This window comes from Globicephala melas, chromosome 13 (genome assembly GCF_963455315.2).
Source record: "Globicephala melas chromosome 13, mGloMel1.2, whole genome shotgun sequence".
Taxonomy (NCBI): Eukaryota; Metazoa; Chordata; class Mammalia; order Artiodactyla; family Delphinidae; genus Globicephala; species Globicephala melas.
Genome location: NC_083326.1, coordinates 89,619,013 through 89,631,087, shown reverse-complemented (window position 1 = coordinate 89,631,087; position 12,075 = coordinate 89,619,013). Strand labels below are relative to the sequence as shown.

The following is a 12,075-nucleotide window of genomic DNA, read 5'->3' as shown; positions in this document are numbered from 1 at the left end:
CTAAAAAAAAAAAAAAAAAAAGACTTATCAAGCCATGAAAAGATATAAAGGAATGAGCCTCAAATGCATAATATGAAGTGAAAGAAGCCAATCTGAAAAAGGCAAATATCCTATGAATTCAACTATATGACATTCTGGAAAAGGAAAAACTATGGAAACAGTAAAAAGATCAGTGGTTACCAGGGGTTAGTGGGGAGAGGGGGATGAATAGGCAGAGCACAGAGAATTTTTAGGGCAGCAAAACTATCCTGTATCATACTAACATATGGATACATGTCATTGCACATTTGTCAAAACCCATAGAATGTACGACACTAAGAATGAAACTTAAGGTCAACTATGGACTTTGGGTGATAATGATGTGTCAAGGCAGGTTCATCAATTGTGAAAAATGTACCACTGTGGTGTGGGATGTTGACAGTGGGGAAGACTGGGCAGGGGGATATATAGGAACCCTCTGTACTTTCCATTCAATTTTGCTGTGAACCCAAAACTGCTTGAAAGAAAATAAAGTTTATTAATTTAAAAAAATCATTACAGTATTTTCAGGGAAGGTTTAGAGTATTTTAATTGCTACAGTAAAGACTGAGAGATATAAATATACAAATTCACTAGCATCCCTATAGAAAAACAATATAACTTCTTAGAAAAGAAACTGAAGAAAGTTGCTTAAGAATTAATTCAACAACAGGTGTACAGGGATTTTACAAAAAAAATTCAAAGTCTTAAGAAGCTGTGCAGATAACTCCTAAATCCTACTTTAGCTCAGCATCACCTGGGAGCTTGTTAAAATGTAAATTCTTGAGTTCCACCCCAAACCTAGTAACTTAGAATTTCTGGAGTGGGGCCTGGGGATATGTATTTTAAAATGATCCAAAGGACTAAACTTTGAGAAGAACTGTGATATCTCTCTTAAGCACCAGAATATGATACTCAATTGCTACTCGACTATCCCAGAGACCCAAAACTCAGTAAGTCACAAATTGATATAATCTTTCCCTCCCCTTCAAACTTGTTCATCCTTCTTTTTTTTTTTAAGGAGCTAATAATACCAGCAAAAAGAGTGGTGTCAACCACAATTCCTCAATCTTCTTAATGTCTTTTATCTAGTCAATCACCAGGTCTTTCTGAGTCCACTTCCTTACGTTGTTACCGTCTGTATACCTTCTTCCATTCCCTGGACACCTCCAAGGTTCAGGTGATGATTACATCTAGCCTAGGTTATGGCAACAACTCTTAAATGGCTGTGCTGTTTCCTAGTCTCACTTCCAATAAATCTGTTTTCCAAACTGCAGCTAGAATGACCTTACTAAAATGCTCGCCTGCCTGCCTAAAATCTTTTGATGACTCCTTATTAGCCTACGGATGAACTCTAAGTTCATTAATAGGACCTATAAAACACCTGCATGATCTGACCAGTGCTTTCCCTAACCATCCTTAATTCCCACCATTTTCCTCCTTACACTTTATATTTTTGCTCAATCTAGACTGAACTTCATACTCTCATTTTATTAGTATGATCTTTATACATGCTGTAACTTTGCGGTTTTGTTTCAGTTATAAAATATGAATGGCTCCAGTCCTGTAAAGATGGAGTAAGTACACTCCAACCTGGCTCTCCCACTGAATACAAGTGAAAACCATGAACAGAATGCATAAAGCAGCTAGCTGAGAACTCTAAAAAGTAAACGGGGAACTTCCCTGGTGGCGCAGTGGTTAAGAATCTGCCTGCCAATGCAGGGACACAAGTTTGAGCCCTGGTCCGGGAAGATCCCACATGCCGCGGAGCAACTAAGCCTGTGCACCGCAACTACTGAGCCCGCGCACTGCAACTACTGAAGCCAGCGCACTCTAGGGCCCATCTGCCACAACTACTGAGCCCGGGTGCCAAAACTACTGAGCCTGCATGCCTAGAGCCCGTGCTCCGCAACAAAAGCCATTGCAATGAGAAGCCTGCGCACCACATTGAAGAGTAGCCCCCTCTCGCCACAACTAGAGAAAGCCCATGCACAGCAGTGAAGACTCAATGCAGCCAACAATAAATAAATAAAATTAAAAAATTTTAAAAATCTATTTTAAAAAAAGTAAACGGTAGCAAGCTGCTTGCAGAAGGAAGCCAGAACACAAAGTAACACTGAAATGGTGATGAGTTTCTTGGGTTTTTTTCCCCCCCTCCAGTCTCTCCAGGCCTAAACTCAAATGCAGCCTGAAAGCAGGAACTGGGCAGCAGGTGTGAGAAGAAAGAGCTCCATGAGAAGCCTCTATTTCTGTTCTTAGGAATGGGAAAGGGGAGTCCATACTGGTTAGAGAAATCTTATTGTTTGTTCATTTCTGATTCTCTTCTGCCCAAACCCAAAGCATGTTGCAGCAGCTGTGGCCATACAGGCAATTAAACCTCTAAGGCAAGGTAACCTTCCTCCCTCAGCAGAAAGATCATTGGTCCCAAGAGCAGAGAGGTAATACCCCCCCTTTTTTCTTTTTCTCTCCATCCCCTCGCTGCATGGCTGCAGAGGCAGACAAACTTGCAGGAAGTGCAGAGGGGAACCTACAGGCCTGCCTTTCTATCCAGAAGGCCTGAAAGAGGGGGCCTGGGAGCCAAAAAGGAAAGGGGACATGGTGAAAAAGGGAGCGCAAGAAGATGATCCCATAAAGTTGTGTATGAAATTCTGGGCTCCTCCCTGAGCTGTGCATGCATGGATCTGACCCTAAACAGCACACCTAAAGCTGTGAGAACTGAAACAAAGGGGAACCCGCTGCCTAAGGGGAACCCAGTGCCCAACACCACTAGGAGGTGCATATGGGGACAAATAAGAGAGACCTGAGAAGGCTTTGAAAACTGGACTGTCATTGGAACCACATTCACAGAAGACAGATTAGAACTGTGGCTTCAACTTACGCATATCGACAGCCTGCTTAAAGTTAACATCTCAACAGGATTTAAATAAGACCCAAAGTCTTCATACTTAAAAAAAAAAGTTACAAGTCAAAGTTATAGGACATAGAGAGAAACAAGAATTTCATCATCCCACAGGGGAAAGACAATCCAATTATAAAACAAATTTATGGAGTATTTATATATGGACAGTGCATTAAAATGAAATTAAGCAAAACTTAATTTTGATGAGAAAATATTTCAGTGATGTAGAAAACATCCCTATACTTTATACATGATAGTGAAGTACTGTGTAGTGAAATATCAAGGTATCTGTAAATTACATTATTCAGCAAAAAAAGGGATGAGGTGAGGCAAATACAGTAAAATGTTATCCATTATTAAACCCATAACTAAGACTGTATAGATTTATGCAAAGATAGAAAAATAGAAAAACAAAAACTAGAGAACCCAGAAACATGCGCAAAAACTGACACTTAACTTATGACAAACCAGTGAAGGAAAGGACAGACATGTCAATAAATGGTGTCTCGAGAACTGGATGTCCATGCAGAAGAGACCAAAACTGACCACTAAGTCACATGACACACAAAAATAAATCCAAAGTTGACCATGGATCTAAATGTGAATGCAAAGTGACGTTTTAAAGAGAAAATCTAGGAAAATGTCATCATGACCTCATGGTAGGGAAAGATTTCTTAAACAGATCAAAAATATATATATATATATAGGCACTTCCCTGGCGGTCCAGTGGTTAAGACTCCGCACTTCCACTGCAGTGGGCAAGGGTCTGATTCCCTGATCAGAGAACCAAGATACCGCATGCTGCACGGCACAGCACAGCCGAAAAAAAAGAATACTAATCATAAAGGAAAAGACTGACAAATCTGACTATACTAGAATTAAGAGTCTCTGTTCATTAAAAGAGGTTTTAAGGAGAAAAGCCAGCCACAGGTAAGAGGAGGTGTTTGTAGTGAATATAATTACAATGATTTGTATCTAAAACATACAACTCCTACAAAACAAGAAAAAGATGGAGAATCCAATAGATAAATGAGCAAAAACCTTCAAGAAGCACTTCATAAATGAGGGTATCTAAATAATAAACATATGAAAAGGTGCTCAACCTCATTAGTAACTGGAGAAATGCACGTTTAAACCAGAATAAGCTACCACTGCACACTCTCCTGATGGGTGAAGAGCATGATGCCTGGCAGTACAGGGCGTTTGGTAAACATGGGGAGCAGCAAGAGGAACCCCCTTACTGTGTCTGTGGAAGTGTAAGTCAGTAAAAGCACTTTGGAAAACATTCTGGCATCATCTAATGTGTGAAAGAGATACATTATCCTCTGACTCAGCAATTCCAGTCCTAGACATAAACCACAGGAACCCTGTGCCAGGAGGTACCAGGACCCAAGGACAAGAGCAACATTGCTTACAATAGCCCTAAACTGCAAACAACCCAAGAAGCCATCAATAACAGAATGGATACAAACTACTAGATGAGTATGCAAAATGCATGAATATTAAAAATAATTTTGAGAGAAGCAAATTAATATATACATTATGATCCCCTCTATATAAAGTTCATAAACATACAAACCTAAACTAGTGACTAGAAACACCAACAGTTGATAAAGCTATAAAGAAAACCAAGGAAGCTACTACCATTAAAGATTACCTTTGCAGGGGGCGAGGTGCGGGGGTGGGTGACTGGGACAAGCACCCGAAGAGCTCTTAGGGACCTGGCAGTGCTGTGTCGACTGACCTGAGTGGTGGTTACATGGGTGCCTTATAATAATTTAAGCTGCACATTTACGTTTTATGCATTGTCTGTGAGCTATTTCCCTTTTCCAAAAAGGTACTGGAAGAAACACACAAAAATTCTAAGAGCTGTATTAAAGTAGTAGAATTAGAGGCAATTTTTCCATGTTTCCCCTTTACCTCACTTCCCTTGTACATAGTTTTATGGGTTTTATTACTTTCAAAACATTTAGAAAAGAACATTTTTCTTCAACTCATCCTTTCACGAGGAAGTCTCTGGGCACTTGTCCCACCTCGTGACTTCAGCTCACACAGGGCTCTTTCCACATCCTTCCTCCTGAAGGTCTCGCTCTCACAGCCAGAGCTTGGTTTTCAAGGCATCCTCTGTTCCCTCACTAGTCCTACCATTAGTTGCTTCTCCATAAACATAGGTATTCCCCTGTTATCTCGAGAGGACCACTCCCTAAAGGCCAGTATACTTCCATTAGAGGTTTGCTTCAGAATCAACTATAGAACTTATGGAAATTGTCATAAACACATATAATTTAGGCTCCAAAGACCTTCTATGTCAGAATCTTCAAGCACGGTGCATGGCCGTATTTATTTTTAAAGAGCTTCACCAGCAATTTTATTTCAACCTAAGGTGAAGAAGGCTTTCAGAGCCCTTCTCAATCAACCTCATTGCTTCTGTTTTTCTTTCTTAATATAAGATTCCCACATCCCTACTTGGAATTTTTTTCTAAGATATATTCCAATGGTTTGTTGCACCTCTTCACTTGGAAATACCATCCTCTACTCACACCATGCACATCTCAAACTAATTCACCACGTTTTGTTTTAAACTGACCCTTTTCCTGTCTTTTATATTTCTATTACTACTATCCCTATCCAAATTACCCAGGTCTATAACACCAACTGGAAATTCCTTTCTTCTCATCGTTGAACTGCGAACTTGAGGACCTCTAACAAAGTTATTTACAGACCCAATTTATCTCACTATGCCATGCCTTCTACTCTCTGAGGCATACCACCTAAGAGAAAGTCTTAACAATATTAAAACTTCAATAAATATCATTAAAATAGGGACCTCCCTGGTGATCCAGTGGTAAAGAATCCACCTTACAATGCAGGGGACGTGAGGTTCGATCCCTGGTCAGGGAACTAAAATCCCACATGCCGCGGGGCAACTAAGCCTGCGCGCCACAGCTACTGAGCTCACGCGCCTCAACTAGAGCCCACCTGCCGCAAACTACAGAGCCCACGCACTCTGGAACCCGCGCACCACAATGATGAGCCCAGGTGCTGCAACGAAAGATCCCACATGCCTCAACGAAGATCCCGCATGCCAAAATTAAGACCCAACACAGCCAAAAATAAATAAACCTTTTTAAAAAATTGTTAAAATAACACATGACTGAAAGAATAAACCCATCAATTAACCAAAGTGTAATGAATCACTTTTTCAAGAGGGTTAGAACAGCAGTATAAAGAAAAATATATATACCTTTTAATTTAGACAATGGAAACATATAAGTCAATTTTTAAAAAGAAAGGGAAGAGAAACCAAAGAGAAATAAAATTCAGAGTCCAGACAGAGCTAATAATGAAAAGAAGGGACACATCTATCTGTGAGAAAGTGAGGAAAGGATGAGAACTGAAGGCAGACAGGTAAGTGGGTGTGAGTGGTCCCCTTGCTGTGGGCAAGACTTTACAGTCCCTGTATCTCCGGTACCTTTAAAGGAAAACTTTCCATCCAGCATATAACAAAGTACTGCTTTCTCATTGACTGGGTGGGTTGTTATTTTAAAAACTTCCCCACCAGCTTCTAACTCACTCACCTGAAAACAGACCTCTGCTCGCATCTTTCCGCAGCCACGGCTCTTTCCCTTGCTCCAGTAAGGAAACCACATGTGGCTTAGAAATGTTAAGACCTGCTTGCGGAAATGAAATAAATTCACAATTAGTCCCTGAATCCTTAAACGAAAGAGGGGCCGTTATTAGAAATGCCAGATGTAAGTATGAAAGATTTCTAAAGATTAGGTGAAGTTCTAATTCCCCTCTTAAAAGCTAATAAAGGACTTCCCTGGCTGTCCAGTGGTTAAGACTCTACACTTCCACTGCAGGGGGCTCAGGTTCGATCCCCTTGTCAGGGAAGTTCCCATGCCATGCAGTGCAGCCAAAAAAAAAAAAGAAAAGCTAAAACAAACAAACAAAAAAAAAAAACTTACCTCCCTTGGGAATGTTCAGCCAGGTAATCAAGATTCGCAACAGCCATCCTAAAGGTCAAATTCTGACTGAGGGGAGATGAGAAGAAATACCTACCCAGTGAGACCAGGTGGCCATAGTTCTCCAACATTACATGTCTGTACAAATCTCTTTGAGCAGGCTGGAGCCATTCCCACTCCTCCCGGGAGAAGTCTACGGCCACATCTCTGAATGTCACTGACCCCTGAAATGACACACAGACATCTGCACAACCAGCACCCATGCTCCCAAAGGCTCTGATCAAGGAGTGAAATGAGTCCCACTGTGTATGGTGGACAGTGTATACAAGTAGCGCAATGACAGTTTTCAAGATTCTGAGTAATTATTAAGAGTATAAGGAAGAGACTAGTTGTTTTGTTTTCCTGTATAATTGGAGAAAAGACGAAAAAATATACATGCTTTGTCCTGAGATAATTTACAATTTTGTGGAAGATAAAGGACTATACATGTGAACAACATGAATTTCTGGCTTTGGTTGCAAAAATTCTTAAGATCTCACCACGCTTTATGAATAATGAAGACAATCCCTTTACGTGTAATAGGGAGAGTATATTTTCCTTAATACCAGCCTATTTTAATATGATCTGGCAAGAATTTCTTCGTAGGCACAACTGGCTGTAGCAGACAGCAGCAGCTCCTGATTAAGGGGTACACATTCAAGTTTACCACAGCTAACCCCGTTTCTGAAGAAATAGCTGTGATACTTAGCAATGTCGCCGAACAAGACGCTGAAGGCTACAGTACAAGGGCCTCCCAGGGTGGAACCTGCAGCTTCTTCCCTTGGGTTCAGGATGAGTAATAAGCCCCTGTTTGCAGCCTGGTTTTGCAGCACCTGAGTGACCCACATAGCTGTTAGGCATGAACAGGGATTTTTAAAAGTCCCAAACTAGTAACAGCCCCAGAGGTATGACAGAGTTATATTTTACAGTTTAAAAAAAATTTTAAGTGCCTATAATCTGTTATAGATTACTGACTAATAAAAGAAGCTGTTTCCTAATGTAAACAGTAGGCTCTCCAGAACGGAAGGAAACTGGACTTCCAGCAAAAGTTGAAGTGCCTCTGGCTTTGGAGACAAGTATGACAGAAAGTAGGACAGAGAAGTGACACTAAAACCAGATGGACTAATTTGGAAGGGCTGGTCTTCTTATCCCCGACCTCTGTGAAGCACAATTGCCAGCCACGCATTTAGCCTCCACCAAAACAACAATAATCAGGGTTCCTTGCTAGAGAAACTTCACGTCTTGCCTAAAAAATGAGCTCGGTGAGTTCGGAGATTTTGTTTTGCTCCCCGCTGATCCCCAGGACCTAGGAAGCGCCGTGCAGGAGAATCACGTGGAAGGACTGTTAACGTGCAGACTGCCAACCCGCACACGCACAGGTTCGGGTTCACAAGGCTGGGGTGAGGCTCGAGAATACCCAAGTCCAGCAAGTTACCAGGTGATGCCGACAGAGCTGATCCAGGATCACGCACTGAGACCGCTGATGCAGGCGTGAAAGGAGACGCCCAACGGAAGCAGGAGTCAGCGAATGAACGGCAGCGGGGGCGAGGGCAGAGAGTGAAGCCCTCCACGTTCCAATTCCGGGGAAAGGAGGCGCAGGACAGCCCGCTCTAAGACCCGGCCGCCCGGTCAGCGCCCGCCCCGCGACCGGCCCCGCCTGCCCTCCCACGTCCTCTTAGGCGCCAGAAGGGCGGCAGGGGGAGGAAAGCCTGTGTTCCCTGTCCGGAAAACACAGTCGCGCTGAGGAAGAAAGGAAACACCAGCTCACCTGAGACATGGCTCACGGCAGGGCCCGCGGAGAACCGAGCGTGGAAGGCGGAGCTGGCGGGGAGAGCGACAAGCTGACGCGCGGGCCGGCGCCCGGGCTCCGCATCCACCGCCCTCGTCACGAGGGTCAGGGACGCCCGCGACAGCTCCCTCCCCGCCGCGGCGGGGGCTCCGAGCCTGGGCCCGACCCGCGCCCCCAGCGCCGCTGCCTTTAACGGAGCCGCAGCTGGGGCGTCTCCTCCGCGCTGCTGGCCGGGCAACCAAGGCTTCCCAAGCTCGGGGCAGGACCACCGCCCCCGGCCCCCCGGGCCCCGGCGGGGACAGGCTCGGGCAGGGCGGGCCCTTCCCCTACCTCGGCCCGCGCAAGCAAGGCTCTCGGCTCTGCGACGGGGACCCCGAACCAGCGTCCCGCAAACTGCGCCTTCCGGAGCCTCAGAGACCGACCGCGACCAGGCCGCGGGCCTCAGACAGCTCTCCTTCCCAGGACCCACCGCGGCCTCGGCGCGTCGCGGGCAGAGTGCCCGCCCCACTCCCTACAACTCCCAGGACACCCCGCGCCCGTAACAGGGAGAACGGGGGTCTCAGACAACTACACTTCCCAGGGTCCACTGCGGCCTCAAACTGAGGCCTAGCCGTCCACGCTCGGACTACAACTCCCAGAACCGACTGCGGCCCCAGCCGTTCCATTCAGGACCTCCAGCCCTGGCCACGGCAGTAGCAGCCCCCGCAGCCCTGAGGAGTCACTACTCTCAGAGCCTGGAGCCCCGCGGGGCGGCCCAGCCATGGCGGCCTGGACGGCGACCGCCCGCACGCTGAGGCCAGACTGGCGACCTGTCCGCATGAGCAGAGGAGGCAGCCGGGCTCCCCTTGCAGCCCTGCCGTGGGAGTCCGCGATTCCTGGGGGCTTCCTTCTCCCTGCGCTGGTGGCTCGGTCCCGAGCACGGGGGAGGTCTGGGGACTAAGCACCTACAGAGCTCCAAGCCCAGGGGATGGGAGGCCGGGTGCAAGCTTTGTATTGAAATGGAAGGGTTAGGAGAGAGACTGGGCCCGCTGAATCATGGAATATTGTTCTAAGTGGAGCCAACAGTTTATGAGTTTATGAAAAAAAGATTAGAGACAACAAAGGAAAATGTGTTATCAAACAAACCTTGTGTCCACTCACCTGCCCGCAGTAAAGCCGATCTACTGACACTGGGTTGTGATGAAGGAAAGTGCAGCGTTTATTGCAGGCGCCAAGAAGGAGTCCAGGGAACTAGTGCTTAAAAGGCCTGAACTCCCAGAAGGCTTTCAGGGAAAGGTTTTTAAAGACGGGATGAGGGAGGGGGGGTTGTGGGGTGTGTGATCGGCTCTTGGACCTTCTTCTGATTGGTTGGTGGGGAGGTCATCAGGAGTCAACATCATTGACCTTCTGGTTCCATCTGTTCTTCGGTCTACGGTGGGCAGCCTACAGTTTACTTCTCCCAGCTGGTAGGGGTTTCAGAGCTGCAAAACAGCTCAAAGGACACGGCTCAGAATAGTAAATACAGCCCTTGAGGAGGAACTAAAGTTCCTTGACTTTGTTGAATAGCTAAACTATTATTATTTTGTCTTGCTTGACTATTTTCCTTTCTTTCTGCATTTTCTCACTTCTCTGATTAAATTTGTTCTTTGGAACTTGGGGAAGGCCTAGGAGGCTAAAGTTTTTCTACAAATAAGAGGCAGGTGGAGAATGAGGTGGGGCGGGGAGAGTCTGTCCTGGGAAGGCCCCATGGGGTCCTGCTTGGTTACAGTCCAGTATAAAAGCTGGAAGAGAAAAAAGGAAGAAAGAAATTCACTGGCCTGGTGAAAAAAGGTCAAAGGAGAGGTGGCTTGAAAGGAAGAGACTGAAAAAGTAAGCATCCTTGTGAAGGAATGTTCATGCTGTGAAGTGACAAGACAATGAAGAGTTTTAAAGAGGCTGTGACGTCTCATGTGCAGTGTGGTGCAGAGTGGTAAGGGTGAACCAACAGGAAGAAGGACTTGAGCCAGGAAGGCCACTGAAGGCAGTGCTTCTGTATCCTGGGGCCCGGGAACTGGGGCTACGGAAGACTGATTCAGGAAACAATTTAAAAGAAGACTGTAAAGGACCTGGTAATGAATTGGATACATGGAGGAACTAGGTTTCTTGCTTGGGTGAAATGCTTCCAGAAGTACATTCTTTAAAACCGCTTCTACCACTGTTATCCACTCTCATGACTTCAACTTCCACTTATACAACTTGCCCAGATATTTTGGTTAATCATCGTATTTCACTATGACGATAAAACACAGGATAAGACAAGTTTAGGATAGAAGAAATGGATTCATTCGGGACATGTTGAGATCAGCGTGTCCGTGTTTAATCTTAACTACTAATCTTGTCCAAAATATTATTTCTCACCTGCAATCTTGCTATAACTTCACATCAAATTCCTCCAAATCTTTTCTTTATACAGAAGTCAGCCTCACGTTTATAAAAGCAATTCCAAATATATTCCTCTGCTTAATATAATACGATGGCTTTTGATTGGTCTGAAGTAAAGGAAAAAGTCCCTAACATGGTCCTCAGTACTCAGCATGATCTTACCCCTGTCTTGTCAAGCTCTTCTTATGGTATTTCCCTCCTCTCTGACTGTGCTAACCTTCTTTCCCTATATACCATGCATCGCAGGACCTTTGAGCATGTTAATTTTCTCTAACCCTGAAAAGGTTATCTATCCCTTCATACAGTAACATAATTAGTACATTTCAGTTTATCCTTCATATTTCAGCTCAAGCAACTCTTACTCAGAGAAGTGTTCTCTGATCCCAGTGTGATCTCCGAATAAGGTTCCTTTGACTGTAAACTCTCCTTGAATCCTATACTTATTCTCTTTATCATTTACAATAATTTGCAATTGTATTTGTAATTATTTATGTGTATTTATGATTATTTGTTAGTAATTATTTTCCTCACTAGCTTATAAGCACTATGAGATACACCCATAGCTAGCACATTGCTTGCCACAGAGGGCTCAATGAATGACAAATGGACAGCACCAAAATTTAATATTGTTGCATGGTGAGTGAAAATATCTTGCTTTAATGTACTTTTTGCGATACTAAACAACTGTTTATTGACTAGGTCTTATTTATCTTGTGTGAAATACCTGTTCATGTCCTTTGCCTGTTTTTCCATTAGGATCCCTGTGTTTTTATTATTGATTTGTAGGAGTTCTTAGTGTGGTGGGATTTTATAACTTTCATATGTATGTTTCAGATACAGCATATTCTCAAAAGTCATTACTTGTATATTCCCTTTGGGGTTGTGTGTGTGTGTGTGTGTGTACATGCAGTAATTTGAAATTTTTATGCAGTCAAATCTATCAGTCTTTTCCCTTCTGACTTTTG

The 12,075-nt window shown here is 44.3% G+C and overlaps 2 protein-coding genes across 7 annotated transcripts in view; both read right to left on the bottom strand.

Annotated features, from left to right (window-relative positions):
* The window catches only part of LOC115855123 (zinc finger protein 10), a 112,676-nt gene extending 105,669 nt beyond the window's left edge, over nt 1-7,007 (bottom strand). The window contains exons 1-2 of the mRNA XM_070046956.1: nt 6,980-7,007; nt 6,496-6,588 (exon numbers count right to left, since the gene is read on the bottom strand). The gene's annotated coding sequence lies outside the window, so the exon portion shown is untranslated. The remainder of the gene's footprint in view (nt 1-6,495; nt 6,589-6,979) is intronic.
* LOC115855126 (zinc finger protein 26) overlaps nt 1-12,075 on the bottom strand; it is a 95,120-nt gene that overhangs the window by 4,326 nt on the left and 78,719 nt on the right. The window contains exons 1-4 of one of the 6 annotated variants that reach the window (XM_070046958.1): nt 9,041-9,236; nt 8,690-8,742; nt 6,980-7,106; nt 6,496-6,588 (exon numbers count right to left, since the gene is read on the bottom strand). The exons of 1 other annotated variant lie outside the window; for it this stretch is intronic. In XM_070046958.1, the coding sequence (XP_069903059.1) occupies nt 6,496-6,588; nt 6,980-7,106; nt 8,690-8,698 (229 nt within the window). In that variant the 5' untranslated portion in view covers nt 8,699-8,742; nt 9,041-9,236. Of the gene's footprint in view, nt 1-6,495; nt 6,592-6,979; nt 8,652-8,689; nt 8,743-9,040; nt 9,237-12,075 lie in introns of those variants that run through there. 4 more of the 6 variants (XM_060283206.2, XM_070046957.1, XM_060283208.1 and 1 more) reach the window with 4 other exon arrangements.